The 15,497-nt window shown below is 35.2% G+C and overlaps 3 protein-coding genes across 3 annotated transcripts in view; all 3 read right to left on the minus strand.

Moving 5' to 3' along the window:
* The window catches only part of LOC105176760 (beta-(1,2)-xylosyltransferase), a 13,243-nt gene extending 10,309 nt beyond the window's left edge, over positions 1 to 2,934 (minus strand). Inside the window, exons 1-3 of the mRNA XM_011099663.2 lie at positions 2,176 to 2,934; positions 986 to 1,135; positions 4 to 642 (exon numbers count right to left, since the gene is read on the minus strand). Of these exons, the coding sequence (XP_011097965.2) occupies positions 4 to 642; positions 986 to 1,135; positions 2,176 to 2,832 (1,446 nt within the window). The 5' untranslated portion in view covers positions 2,833 to 2,934. The remainder of the gene's footprint in view (positions 1 to 3; positions 643 to 985; positions 1,136 to 2,175) is intronic.
* Positions 5,845 to 6,732, minus strand: LOC105176643 (acyl carrier protein-like). The gene has a single exon (XM_011099512.2). It carries the CDS (start codon positions 6,465 to 6,467, stop codon positions 6,021 to 6,023), a length of 447 nt encoding a protein of 148 aa, XP_011097814.1. The 5' UTR covers positions 6,468 to 6,732; the 3' UTR covers positions 5,845 to 6,020.
* Positions 7,806 to 14,058, minus strand: LOC105176644 (glycerophosphodiester phosphodiesterase GDPDL3). The gene is made up of 9 exons (XM_011099513.2): positions 13,602 to 14,058; positions 12,578 to 12,871; positions 12,371 to 12,486; positions 11,772 to 12,273; positions 10,845 to 10,883; positions 10,451 to 10,735; positions 9,789 to 9,931; positions 8,504 to 8,987; positions 7,806 to 8,400 (listed from the first exon to the last, which is right to left on the minus strand). Exons 1-9 carry the CDS (start codon positions 13,717 to 13,719, stop codon positions 8,099 to 8,101), a joined length of 2,283 nt encoding a protein of 760 aa, XP_011097815.1. The 5' UTR covers positions 13,720 to 14,058; the 3' UTR covers positions 7,806 to 8,098.

A 15,497-nucleotide genomic window follows, 5' to 3' on the forward strand; every position in this document is an offset into this window, starting at 1 on the left:
AGCGTGGTATTCCAACCCTTTCCACCGGGCAATCAGCTCAAAATGCGGCCGCCTATATTCACTGCTAATTATCTCTAATATCACCGTCTTGGGAGTTGCAGAAACTATATGAGTTAAACCCGCTCCATGAGCGCCAATGATGACGGCTGCATCTTGGATGGCTCGAACTTGCTCTTTCATGGGCATGTGCGCAAACAGTCCATTGACAACGTTCAATTTACAATCCGAATGATTTGATGCCCAGCTTTTTATAGAATTGAATACTTCTTGTTCATTGATAAGCCTTGTTTGTACCCTACCACCATGACGGGGATGAGCAAGATAATCCTCGCGTCGTACAAAGAGAATGTTATGACCAGAGGCTGACTTGGGGATATGGTGTCTATCCACTGGGAACCCAAAGGCTGCTCTTATCATCTCGCCAAACTCAGACAATCGAGCAGTCTTTTTAGTATCAGGTTTTTGCCACAATTCCTGTGCAGAAGCTCCATAGCAGTCTATAGATTCAGATAGTCCCCTAAATAGGGCAGTTTCATATCCTAATGGGACCAGAATAGCATGGCGAAAACAAACAGGGCTACTAAAATTCTTAGCGTAAGTAAGGCTCGAAAACAATGCCGTCCATGTTTCTTCCAATAGAGTCTGATTTGTCATAGAATATAGCATTTGTTACTTAAAGGTGAGCAAAAAAACACATTATAAAGCACTAAGAAACAGATCATCTTTATCAAAAGCGCACAGGTTATAGACACACTTAAATCAGCAGAAACATCACAGCATACTTTAATCCGTTGCAGAAACCTTTTACAGTTTACACTACACCAGCTTTATAAATAATATCATTGCGCTTACGTTAAATACCTTACGGCCCTTACTTCTCCTATCCGCTTCTGTTTAGTGCTTATCCGACAAATTGTAATTAGCATTATATTTGGTAAAGCATGCATTATGTTACAAAAGCAAAGATCAAATCGCGGAGGCGTACCTGACAGTGGCCATCTACGAAAACTACATGGGGTCGATTGGGCAAGCCAGTGACTCGGGAAGCCACATATGTACTGTACCAATCCGTAACCGTGTGAAACAAGTTTGCATATTCAAACCGGGTAACTAAAAGTGTGGGCTCCTCAATCCACTGAAACAAAGCCATTTAATATATTTAGAACGAGTCCAATGAAATGACAATGAAATTTTACTTAAGCTATGTGCAGTTTGTGATAAATTTACGATTCATATCCATTTCAAAATTCACTAGTCTCACTGCTCACAGAAAGTATATGTAAAACCAGAAGGTGACCTGCTCTAGGAACTACGACTTAAATCGTGGTGCAACAAATTATAACAGACCCTCGAAAAGATAATTTGGTTCCCCCTCAAATGAGAGATTTTCAGCTAATTTATCTGGTCTTGGCACAATAATCTTCAATATTACTTAAACCTTTATCTTTCAATGACTCAAAATACAACATGTTGCACACTGACCACAAAAGGAACACTTCTACTAGTTTAACGAAATAAACATTCCAATGAGATTTAGGTGTTGAAACTTGCATGTTAATCATCAAAAAATGACTCCAAGCATAGCCCCAATCCAAATTCTTCGTTCAGCCTAAATATTTTTCTTCTTCGTTCTATACCGTTCTATCTTATCGGACCAAGCACAGAAAAAGGAAGAAATCTCATGCAAAACCAGCTGAATTTCTAGCCATTAGATGTAATCACAATAGTTTCACCACAAAATTTCAGGTCCAGTTGTTGTATCACTTCACAATATTCACATTCAACTCAAGGTTTTTAGCTGATTATCTCAATTTACATCAGTTGAAATGAAATTAATTCATCCCAGAAGTAACTCTATTTAATGATATCCAAACAAATCTGATTCACTTCAGCCTCCAAAGAACTTGGAATGATCTTTTTCAACTCAATTAAAAACTTTCCATACAAGAACAACAAGATTCTGTTTCCTTATCCTAACACTTTGTCCCATTCATTTAATCTGATCCACATGTATTAACAGCAACCTCTCCTCCGCAAGTCCAATCACCCCAGGTATTAAATGAACTCCAAACAAAAGCAAAAAGCAAAGATCCAAAGCCACCAATTCAACTCCAAAAATCAAAACTTTAACAAAAAAAAACAAAATCCCAGTTAGGAAAAATGGCTTAAACTAACCTCAGAGCACACAAATTCAGTGGCATCAACTGTCCGAATCGAACCGATCAATCCACGCATAGTATGTCTGTCAATATTACTGTCTTCCAAATACTTATCCAAGAACTCCTCATCCACCAGCTTTTCCCCAACTCTTGATCTGTCACCACCAACCTCAATCTCAAAAGCCCCATCGTCAAAATTCGGCAGTTCTTCATCTTCTCCTCTCCCAATCACACTCTCCAGCTTTTCTCCGCCTCTAGACATCGCAATTCTCTCCGGTACCATCCTAATTCTCCCCCCTTCACAAATCGAACTCCTCAAAGTCTCGCTGTAAAAACACCTGAACCACCCGCCGCCGCCGGCGGAGGGCGAGATTTTCCGGTGGGATTCCGCAATGGGCTTCAAAGGGTCGACCCGACGAGTGAATCCGTTCCCGAAATACGCTTCGCAAGAACGGAAAGGCGTTTCTGAGTTCTGGGACCAGGGAAGGTAGGAGGGTAATATGGGCCATGGCTTGACGGAGAGAGGGTGGTGCGGCGGGGAATATTCCGACAAAGAAGAGCTCTTGGAGGGCGACGACTGGTGGTGATCGGGGTGGGAGGAGAAGTAAAGGTAGAGAGAAAGGGAGTTGAGTGTAAAGAGAGAGAGCAGAATCTTGAGCTTCTTGCTGTTCATGGTCCGATGGGCCTCTCCCTCCCTCCCTCTCTCTCTCTCTCTCTCTCTGAGATGTGTATATGTTTTCTTGAATTAAACTTAAAACTTTAACTAAAGTGTGGGTTTAGTTTAGGGAAGTGTGAGAGGGGGACGAATGTCTTGTCTTCCTGTTGTTGAAATTCTGACATTTCTTTTCAATCCACCCCAAAAAAAAAAAATGAAACATGAAACACACAAGTCCTAAACCCAGCCACTCATCTTTCGACACATGGCATATTATTAAATTAGAAGATACTAATCTCATGATTAACATATACTTAGTATTTGCTAATCCTTTTTTGTTTTTTTCCTTGCAATATTATGGGTTGGGAATTGGGATCATTTAATTTAAACACAAAACCTTCTCATATAATTCAAAAAAAAAAAATAGAATAATTACTTATATAATGTGCAAATTCATAGCATTTATAATATAATTAATTTAATATGATGTAATTTAATTGGTGTTATTGCACGGTGTGCTTGTAAATTATCTTAATTTAACTAAGATAATAGGCTAAATTTCATTTTTTTCACGCTCTTTTTAAAAACTCCATGCCGAAAATATCTTTCTCGGATACGACTATTTATTTTTAGAGTAAATTACATCTGTATCTTCTGAGTTAAATCAAAATACATAAACACCCCTTTCTTTTAATAAATTATAAGTTGATTGTGGTGCATTGATCGTATGTGCATAAAAAAATTATAATAATTAAATATTATTTAATAAAAAATTATTTTTATATTATTAGTTGATTGTGGTGCATTGATCGTATGTGCATAAAAAATTACAATAATTAAATATTATTTAATAAAAAATTATTATATAAAAATAATAGTGGTAGAAACTGAATAGTTTTAAAAGAAAATATTTGAACTAGGAGATAGAGAAAAAAATATTAATTAAAAATAGATTAAAATTTTAAAAACAATTTTTACTATTTGAAGGAAGTGGGTAGAAAAAAAAATGACCAAAAATAAAGAAAAAGCAAAAAATGTGATTTCCTTTAATATATAGTATAAATAAATACACTCCTTAGGTTATGATTGCAATACAATTACACTGTCTATTTGAAAGCAAAGTTTGTACAAATACCTTCTAAAAAATATGGCACTAATATCCTCAAGAGATGTGACTGTAATTTTATAAAAAGTATATAATATTTAAATATTTTAGTCTAATTTCAAAATTCTCAGTATAATTTAGTAATTTAACCTTATTATTATTACATATATGCACTTGATGTAATTGGGCAAAGTGGATTAATAGGTAGGATTCAGATCGAGTCGAATATATTATTATTTAAATTTATTTTAATTATTATTTGAGTTTCATAAATTTCGTTTCATATTTAATGTAATCGAGCTCAAACGAGCTGTAGTTAGATCAATCATAAATCGAGCTTGAATAATTTGATATTTTTTAGTATATTTTATTATTTTTCCACTAATCGAATAGAGTTCAAAAGTTTACCGAACTAAAAAATTTATTTCAAGTCTGATTTGTTAAATTTAATAAATCGAGTTGAAACAAAAAATTTTTAATCAATTTTATCGAGTTTTGAATAGTTTAATTTATTTTTCATCCCTATACCTGATCACACCAATTGTGACATATCTACACTAATAGCTTGTGTTTTTTTCACTACTTTTTTTTTTTTTATATATTAGAGATAATTATATTTACATCCTTTACTTATTTTCATTTTTTATAAACCACTTCTATCTTCTTAAAAATTACAGAAATTACCCTAATAGTTTCTAAAACTCCAAAATGCTCCTGTTGACTTGATCAAATTTTAATTTAAACTTTTCAATGACAGAAATATCCTGAATAGTGTTTTGTAATTATCAAAAGATAGAGAGGGTATCAAAATAATATTTATGGAGATAAATAACATGACCTCAACTACTGCCTGTGTGCCCTCATTCCCATTGCCCCATTGAGGCCTACGGACTCGCCCTACTTTCGCCTAACCTTTTACCCTTCTTCGTCATTCTTGGCCATCAAAATATGTATATATAAATGTAAAATATATACATATGAATATGTTCAATTATATACATATTTGTACATTTATATTATATAAACATATATACATATATGTATAATTTATTAATTTTAAAAAAATACAGTTATAAACAAAAATAAAAAATAAATCTTTTAATTTTAAAAATTTAAAATAATTTATACAAGTGTGAGAATTTTTTAATTTAAATTTACAAAATTGTAACAAATTTTTATTAATGTATTAATTAAATAATTTAGTATTTTAATTATTAAGAGATGTAAATTTATATACAGATTCAATAAAAAAAATTAGTAAATTAATTTAAATTAAAAATACAATTAGTATAAATAATAAAAAAATATATGGGACCATATTATTCATTCTCATAAATATTACTTTGACATGCTCTCTACCTTTTGGTAATTACAAAATACCCATAAGGGCATTTATGTAATTATAAAATTAAATTAAAGTTTGACCAGGTCAATAGGGCCTTCTTGGGAATTTAAAAACTAAATGGATAATTTCTGTAATTTTTTAAAAGACATGAGTAATTTATATAAAATGATAATAAATACGGGGTGTAAATATAATTATCCCTTATTATTAATTTTCTTTTTTGATTTGTCTATATGAAAGGACAACTTTTTTTTTAAAAGCATTGTCATATTGAGTTCTTTAGGTTAATACAACGTAAATTTTGTATTTTACCAATTGATGGAATATATATATATATATATATATTCGGTAATTACCATTGATATCCTCAGAGATTATGTCAAATTACGCAAATATTATTATCTTTTGTAAAATTATAATTATACCTCCTGATGAGTGTTAATGTAATATTTTTTAGAGATTATTTGTGTAAGTTTTGTCTTTAAATAAGAAATGTTGTTGTAATTTCAATTATAGTATTAGGGGTGTAGCTGTGATTTTACAAAGAGTATGGGGTCGTTTGTGTATTTTGACTTAATTCATGAAATTCCAATGATATTTTGCATTTATTTAAAAATTATTTTTCAGTGGAACGGCGTCGTCGTGGCGTCCCATTTCCGAATCAAAACTGCATGCAAAGAACACACAACAAAAATACAAAATCCAGCTTTAGTCCAACTCCAACATATCCTTCTTACTTTCATTCCTCAGTTACTTTCAATTTCCGGCCGCCTTCACTTTCTCAATCAAGTCCGCCGCGTCCTGGACGGTGGCGATGTTCTCCGCTCCGCCTTCTCCGATCGACACCCCGAACTTCTCCTCCAGAGCCATCATGATCTCCACCGTGTCCAACGAATCCGCACCGAGATCCGCGAATTTCGTTTGGGGCGTCACCGAGCCCTCGTCGATCGACAGTTGTTTCGCGATCGTGCTCTGAACCACCTGCAGAGTTTCTGGCTCCGCAACGGCGCACGAAATCCTTGTGCTCTTGAAGCTGCGAGATTTTGTTACGGGGATTTGACTGATTCTGGACACGAATTTTAGCCCCACGGCTCTTGGTGTGGTGAGAAACACCGTGGCGCTGGGTTTGGCTCCCGAAGCGATGCGGCCGTGGGAAGTTGTGGCCGCCGGAGGCGCTGGTAGAGTGGAAGCAAGTGAAGCCATCGGACTGTAACTACGGTAACGGAGAATGTAAAAACTTGTTACAGGTTGAGGGAAAAGAACTGAATATATCGTTTCTGAAAATTAGAAGTTGAATATAAAGGGATGGGAGTGGGAAGATTCAAAATGAGGGACGATCATAACAATGTGGATCTGTCTTTTGTGTCCTGTGGGTATGATAATAGCGATGATATTGTTTACATTTATTTGTTTTCTTTTTAGATTTGTCAAGACAATCACTAGGTTGAAGAAAACAAATTTTGGTTTCATTTGTTTAGCATTGTACACAGTTGCCACACCATTTTGATTGAATTTGAACTAATTATATATGATAAGTATAATATATTTATTGTATGATTGATATACAGTTGAAGAAGAGTAACACGTGATACCAGTTTTTTATTGTGTCGATAGTTATTTTATTTTATTTTATTTTTTATATTATGATGTGTTGGTTTATATATTTAATATTTATTTATAATATATTCCAAAGCATGAGAGATTATTTGTTATATGCGCTTTAGGACATGACTACTAGTATTATTGTAAAGAAAATAGGCGCTATAAACACAAAGTGAAGTTTCAATACTGTTGCACTAATTTTTTATGGTCCGTTCCGAAGTTTCAACTATAAGAGTACTAACTTATTCGTTTTTTAAAATTTTATATTTATTGATAAATTTGAACTCGTAAATTTCAAATTTCTAGTAACATTTTTTATGGATTTGTTTGGTTAGTTTCTAATTTAGAAAATTTCAAATTAATTAATTTTAAGTTTAAATTAAATTTTACTCAACATTAATAAATATCAAATTCTTCTAACACATACTCATTTTAATTTTTTTTTTCAAAGTCATCCAAATTCACGTAAATCAATCTAAATATACCTAACTCTTTTTTTATGACAAAAGAATATAAACGCTTGATTTGTTTTTCAATTTGTAACATTTTTTTTTCTAAATTTAATTTAAATTAATTACATAAATACCATTACTAACATCTTCTAAACTTTATGATTTTATTTTATGATCAAAAGTTTGTTTTTATAGGACAATATAAATTTGATAAGCTCTAAAAATATTGTATAAAATCTTTTAAATTAGTTTAAACAAACATTCTCTTTATAAAATTATGAAAGCTAAAAGTAAAACAATAAAAAATTCTAATCAGATTGAGTTTGACCAAACTTGAATCAATTATATAACAAGTAAAATTTACTTTTCGTATGATGTACATTTACGAAAAGTAACCAATCATATAACAAGTATATTCGAATCTAATTTGGATAAGAAATTCCTACCAAACAAGAAGGTCTAGATTTTTTATTTATTACACCGTTGGTTTTGGAACTAACAGCAGAAGAGTGAAAATATCATCAAAGAATGTCTCCATACACACCTGAATGATAACGTAAACAAAAATTTACAACATAGGAAGAGTGAGACCATCAATACAAAGAATAAATTACATCCATGTCCAAACTTCATATTAACCAGGAGAAGAATCAAAATACCTACAAGATCGACCGGGAAAAACAGTCCCTCCCTCAAGTATCTGAAATGGCTCGTCTCCAAATAACCAATGATCATATAGACAAATACAAAATGGCTGGCAAGAAATTACAACTTTTAACCTCAGCATATCAGAAGAGCTGCAAGAAGAACACCAATGCTGCTGAGGATGGTGCTTGCAAGAAGCGTAGGCTGCCCATTTGGTGGGGTTGGGCCTGGTGCTGTAGTGCCGTTGCCAGTGTTCGCAGTAGGGGCCTTCTCCACGACAGGTGGCAGAGGAGGCTCAGTTACATCATTCTCTGTCAGGACCGGGTTCGGGGCCTCAGCTGGAGGCAAAAACTTAGGTGCCATAAGTGAAATAAGACCTGCAGGTTGGACTGGCGTCATGTATAATGGTACTTCTTTGTATCCTAAGCACCGGTTCCCTGTAAAACAATCAGAACAGTGGATTTACACGAGTGCGGGACACAGTTTTACGAGGCATGGCAAGAAACTGGTGCGATTATAAGCAGTCAGGAACAAACTTACTTCTGTACTTAGCAGCTGTTGCAGGGAAGTCCGTTACGACACCATTGATTCCCATGTATGAGACGTGTGTGTTAATCTCTACGTATGCATCAGAAAAGAAGTCCCACGGTTGAGCTACAAACTCATTTCGGAAGTATTGCACATACACTGTGAGATTAAAGGCCTGCAGCTTCGGAACAACATTTGTTTCGCCAGTGACAAAGGCATCATCAGTAGGAAAGACGGATCCTTTGGAGAGGACCACAGAGCTTGCAAATTTTTTTATCTCCAAAATCGTTGAGTTCAAAATGTCACGGACGTCATTGTCAACTAGGTAAACAAGCTCATAATTGCTGCTGCTTTTAAACTTCAACAGAACAGCACTATCGCTGGATCGAATCATAACCTTCTTTGTTGTCTGATTATTGTAACCAGCTTTACTTAAAGCATCCACAACGGCATCAGTTACACCTAAACCCTGCTTCTGAGCTAGATAGGCGGCATTCTGCGAGGTAGGAACCAGAATGTGATGCCATATTTATACGAGCGTTTTCTACAATTTTATTACACACAAAACATGTATATATATAATGTTCAGTACTTTCCAGCATTTCTTGATTCGTTGACATTATATTAAAGTATGAAAAGAAATAGGTAGAAAGATGGGCATGCAGTATGGCCTAATGCACAATATATACGCCACATTTCACTTACTATCGACTTTTCACAATAAAACTGTTTCAAGAAACATTACACAAGTTATGCTAGACTTCCGCATTAGTATCACGTCTTAAACCCTTTTGTGTAAGGTGCAACAAGAACGAGGTCCCAAAGCAAGTTAATAATGGGACAATAGAAATGAGTTTTCCATTCTTCATCTCTAGATGAAAATGCTACTTATTTTCTCTTATTGCTTCTGGTCTCTCCCTTATCATACATAATGCTCGTATAGTTGCAGTGAATTACGGGAATGATATGGATGTAAATTATTATTAGTCTAGTTCATGCAATAGATTCTTCAAGTCTGAAAAATCAACAAAGTCAGGTTTCTACCGAGTGCAATAATATCCTCGTGGTTTCAGTTTGAACATATGCTGGTTACACACCCTGACAAATTAGGTCGAAGATTCTTGTATTAACATCCCAATTCATTGATGGCTTTTCACTTTTCACTGAGGATGGTCAGTATATTTCTTAACAGAGTATGAGATAATGCAGCATGCTTATTGCAAATAAACATCTTCCGAAATGCAAATCTATAAGTTGCATTTGACACTGGTAAAGTTAATCCAGCATAACTACTCACCTCGATGGTGATTAGGACTCCAGAGACAGAAGAGGCATTATTTGCAAATGCCAAGAAGTCAGCTAATGACATTAAGTTCCCATCATTTCTGGATCTTGGATTGCGGAAAAGTGAATAATTTGAATATGGATTCGAAATAGCAGCTGCAACGAAACAAAAATAATACCATAAGTGCAAATCTTGACAAATGTTCTTCAATATAGATGTTGCAGTCAGCAAATGAAATAGAAGAAGCGGACAAAAGGGTGATGAAATTTCAGGTAGATGACAATCTCTGTTAAGTTTCTGGTCCTTCTGTCCACAATCTGATGAAAATGTTCGGCGCAGTATCCCATATCCAAGCAGATAGAGATAGTACAACACAAACTAACCTACAATGTTGTATGTGGCTCAATTAACACATGTTATGAGTTTATGCAACCTCAATGGTAGGCCAAGCCACTGCATTAATATGGAAGCATGCAAAACATATTCAAGCTGTAAACAGAGAATGACAACTGCTCAAAAGCTCTACGACTGTTATCTTCTGAAACCACTCTTCAGTACGTTAGCATTGAGTAGTTTTTACTATAAGAAATGATAAGCATTTTCAACTTCTTGTCATAGGGTTAGATACAGAGTTAGACGAGCCACAATACATATGGGTTTCAGGTTTCACTTACGTTTCAAGGTCTGAATTTGGCTCCATGTTAGATTATAGGTAAAAATCCCATTCTGTATGTTAAGGTCTGGATTATCTGTTGCCAGGTTGCTGAAATCTGATTGAGCAACATCTGTTCTATCCCTAAGGTTGATGGATCCCAAGCAAATAGGTACCCCGTCATTTGTCATTTGAACGGGGCAGTCAAGTATATCTACACCGTCTGATACAGCTTTCTGATACGCCTTATCAGTACAACCAGGATAGTCCCCACTTGCTCCCTCAGATGAAATAACCAATATATTTGCTGCAATACAAGCAAAAAGCAAAAGGATGATAAATCTTGCAATCCAATAGGTTGACAATTTTAGGTGAAACATAAAAGAAATACACCAAACGCTTTTATTATGGCTTACCTTGCACAGTGTCATTTTTGCCAATGTGGGAGAAGCAATCTACAAGAAGAAAATATTAAATGGGCAATTAACATAGAGTCAAGATGAGATAATACATTAGTCAAAGTGCACACTGATCAAATCAGAAAATGCAAATAGAATATTCACTATGCCATATGATATCAAGACTATACAGGAACTAATGTATACAGTGGTTCTGCAAACAAAAATCAGTTAAACGAGAGAGGTGTCGCAAAATATTAAGAAGTGACTTTCAAGAGCAAGGAAAATCAAATCATAAAGATGGAAAATAGTATTATTTTAAAGCTAGACCGTAGGATTATATAGAGATTGATTTCCTGCAAGTAATTCTCCGAGTATCCATACATAAGCTCACTGAATTGTAAGTGCATAGAACTTGTTGATATTAGGACATGGGAAAGATTCACCATATGCCATGACTAGATGAGATGCGAATCAACATAAGGTAGATTTAAATTTTCCCAGTGGGCCAAGTAGGTCGACCAAGGTATTTGACTTGGGCCGTCTTTCTCCCATGCACTTCTAGGCTTATTTCTTTGTCAAATGAAGGCTCAGTCAAGTGCGGGTTGGGCGACCAACTGTTTATGTGAATTGTCCACCGTGAGATCACAAAAGAACCATGCAGCTAAGCTTCTGTATGCTCAATGATCGATATTCAAAAACAACAAACCACACCACCAACAAGAAATTGGAAATAGAATGAAAATAAAACTTAACAGCATAAATCATCAACTAGGCACTTGGATACCACTTGTGTCAAAAAGCATCGATCACTCTAGCAGAGATGGGAGATAAAATTCAAGTAAAACAAGTGAAATGAATATGGCAGGATCAATGGAGCCTATACTTGTTTCAAATTTTCATTGGTTATAGCAAAGACAAAAGTCAAAAAAGATCATTGCTTACCTATGGTTTCCGATGGAGTTATTGGGAAGTCAGAGAGCACTCCATCAACAGAAAATTTTCCGTTGTCAATAAAGTTAAGATACTCAACCACAGGATCATAGCTGTAATCATATGCTAAAGGTGCATCATTCGCAAAGTTAGATGCAAAAACTTCTAGACCCGCTGCATGAGCATCCACGACCAGAGAGGTGTAATTCAGTAAATATTGGCTGTTGTCTACTGGCCATATGTAATACTTGGGAACAAGAATCCCAGAGGCAAAGGTTTTGATAAATGTAAGATTATTCAGAAGTGTGCCGTATGTACTGTTGGTCGTTGGCTCCACATCATCAGGTCCCAGAAACTGGAATACAAGCTTCGTCGGGCCTGTCCTGAATCGTGATACGATACTACGCAGGAAGCCAACCTCTGGCGATGAAACATAATTAACAATCACTCGTCTAGATACAGAAAGAATGAAGCTCCTCATACTCAGATTATGTTGGCTGAAAAATGCATCATGCTGCACAAGTATATCAACGAAAACAAAACTGATTAGGCATCGCCAAGTAATAGCCTACAAAAATCTGAAATACAGTCAAAGGGTTTGTTTTGTCTACCGGTATATTTAACCATAATGCAGGTGGTTTTACTTGGCTAACTACATCATCGACTGTAAGAATTTGCATTGGAGTACCATCAAAATTAGGGGCCCGAGTAAAGATCCTTTGTTTCACTGTTTCAAGTACAAAGGACAGTCAGCAAAAGAAACCAGATATAAGAAAAGACAATGCAAATCATGCAGATCACCAATGAACTAAACTTACAATTAACTGGTGCTAGGTCATTAAGCGTGAAATCAACAGAAAACCATCCTTGCGTGGAGACTCCATTGACAACATAGGTGTTTCGCCCGTTTTTATATACATTATCAATGTCAGAAGAATTTTCCAGCCTGATATCTGGAAAGCAGATTCCAGCTCCATCTTTTGTAAGTTGAACATCACACCACACGTGCACATTTGTCAAACTAGTCTGCACCGCAAGTGAATATGCATAAAAACTGGAATCAGGAAATATTCCTGAAAATCCACCTCTTGCTATGACCAAAGGTGCATCTCCTGCAACAAGAAAATGCAAGGTAAGTTCTTGGACATACTTCATGAAGTTCTTGACTAACAGACTAAGTAAACACTGCTGGTTGTAGAAATCAGGAAAGACCATGATTCAACTTAAGAATAGAAGGATCATAAGTTGTTTAACATAGATATGCAAGACTTCTTTCTGTACCCAAATAAAGAAAGTTAAAGATCATTGCAACTCAATTGTCTCAGCTGTTTGATAATTCTGAAGAGCATACAAAATTTAATTTGCTTAACTATTACAAAACTATCAGTTATCATCCCACCCTCCACACAGAACAAAAATCGAAGCAGGAGAAAGGACTAATGAAACCTTTTCCTTAGCTTCCCAACAACATAATTCACCCAATTTTATCTCTAGGACAAGAAAGGGCAAAATCAAGAACTACACAAAAAGTAATTTTAAGACCATTACTTCTAATCCTGGTAACACTTACACTAACACAAACCCACAAAACTCTCACCAAAACCTCCTTCCATATCAAAATATTCAACAAATCGATCAACTAAATCCCTAACACTGCTTCATTCCTCACATTATTCCACACACAAAACAGCAAAAAACAAACCCAGTCAAAAAAAAAAAAAAAGCCTTGATTAACCATTCCCTTTTTCCTTCCTGAGAAACAACGCAATAATCAAAACACCCACAACACACACACACAGGAAATCACACTACACCACGAAAAGAGAGAGAGAGATCTCTCACCACTAAGTGTTTGCCATTTACTGCTTCTTCCCCTAGATCCTTGAGCAGCAGCCAAGCCCACCGAGGCCGAAAGCAGGAGAAGGGACAACAAGCCCAAGACCGACCGGACCTTCCACATTGCCGGCTGTGTGTTTCCTCCGGCAAAAAGAACTAGCAACACCTCCGACTGAAGTGGGATGTAGCTCTTCCTTCTGCTTCTTGCAGGTAACTATAACAGGAAAATGTGAAGCAGAGAGCAGTACTCACAATGATCCACAGGTTAAAAAACTCTCTCTATCCCTTTCTGGGTCCGGATTAGAGGAGAAGCAGAGAGCGAGTTTCGTGTTCTTGTGATTGTGTTTGTTTAGTTCAGCTTGCACGTTCTGCGTTCTTTTAAGGTTGGAGTTTTCTGTGTAGATTATTGATTTCTGTGTTTTTCTGGGCTTATTTAATTATAATTATTATGGTAGATAGGGAGGTATTAGGAATTAATTAACTTGGATTAAATGAAAAATAATCATCATCAAGAACATAAACAAATACGAGTAATAATGGAAGCCGGTTGTATGTTCTACGCGTTTGTGCATCTCTCTTACTTTGGTTGTCCGAAGCGGCTTCTGTTGACTGCTAGCGCGCGCCGCGGCCCAGCTGAAGTTTTCAGGTGTTTTTGTTATTGCATAATTTAAATTATATTTATTTTAATTGAATAAAAGAGAAACAAAATAAAATAAATAATTGATGAAAACTGATAAAAAACACAAGTTAAAAATAAATCAGTAATAAACAAAACACGTAGATTTTAGAGATAGTTAAATTGTTAAAGAAATATATAAATATTAATTCGAATCCAAGTAAGTGATGACCTAATGAGTTGAGTCAGATATCTTATGTTTGACGTAGGGTCTTTATTCTCAATTGACAGTGGATTGGCTTGCAACTCAATTCGTTAGGCTTGTTGGAGTGACCCCTACTTAAAATCGTTCGAAACTTAAGTTATTTGCTTGAATTATGTCCGGCTCATAGAGTTAGATCTTATCGTCATAAATGCATACATGTCTTATGGAGTTCCTCAATATGTGTACAAGTTAATATATTAGAGATTGTGTGGATGCATGTGCTTGATGGTATTAAAGATCAATTGTTGTCATGACGAGTTGTTGGGTCAAATGAGTAGGAACAAAATCGGCCAGGACAAAAAGACGTTGATCATTGTCCTATTTCGTAATTTTAGGTTTTGAGGGGCACTTTGATCTTTGTGGGGATTTCTAACTGTTTAATCCCAATCAAATATATTCAAGGGTATTTCAATCAAACAATATTATAACAGTCAAAAGTAGTTATTTTAGGATGTTGAACCTTAATATATAGTACTGATATGAAAAAAAACTAAGAAATCATCGTTTCTATAAGGTTCTTATTATTGTTGTCCTAAATCTTGTATTTTGATGACGTTTCACTGTATTGAAAGTTAGCTAACCTAGTGGTGTTTTTTTCTATATTGCTCGTATTGTTCCAATTGATTTATATTGAGCTAACGACTTTTTTTTTAATTTGTACGTATTATTATTTATGGATAAAATTTAAATATCTCGTATTTTAATTGATACTTCTAAACCTTGACATGCTTCTACCTAAAATAATTATTTCTTAGCATGTATTAGTGCAAAATAATAATTAAATTTTATAATTATGGAGTTAAGATTTATATCAATTTTAAATAATCTAAAAAATTATATTGTTGGCTAACCCTACCCCTCAACGGCTTGGACTCGAAGCCGATTCCTTAATGGGGGACGACAAGCTAGCTGGCAAGCACAACATGGGTCAGCGCTCTTCTGTCAACCGCCAGCATGGCGCCCGCCAATTGGAGGGCGTACGTGACGCCAGCCGAACGCGCAAAACGGGTCACGTTCACTG

This window comes from Sesamum indicum, linkage group LG14 (genome assembly GCF_000512975.1).
Source record: "Sesamum indicum cultivar Zhongzhi No. 13 linkage group LG14, S_indicum_v1.0, whole genome shotgun sequence".
Classification (NCBI taxonomy): Eukaryota; Viridiplantae; Streptophyta; class Magnoliopsida; order Lamiales; family Pedaliaceae; genus Sesamum; species Sesamum indicum.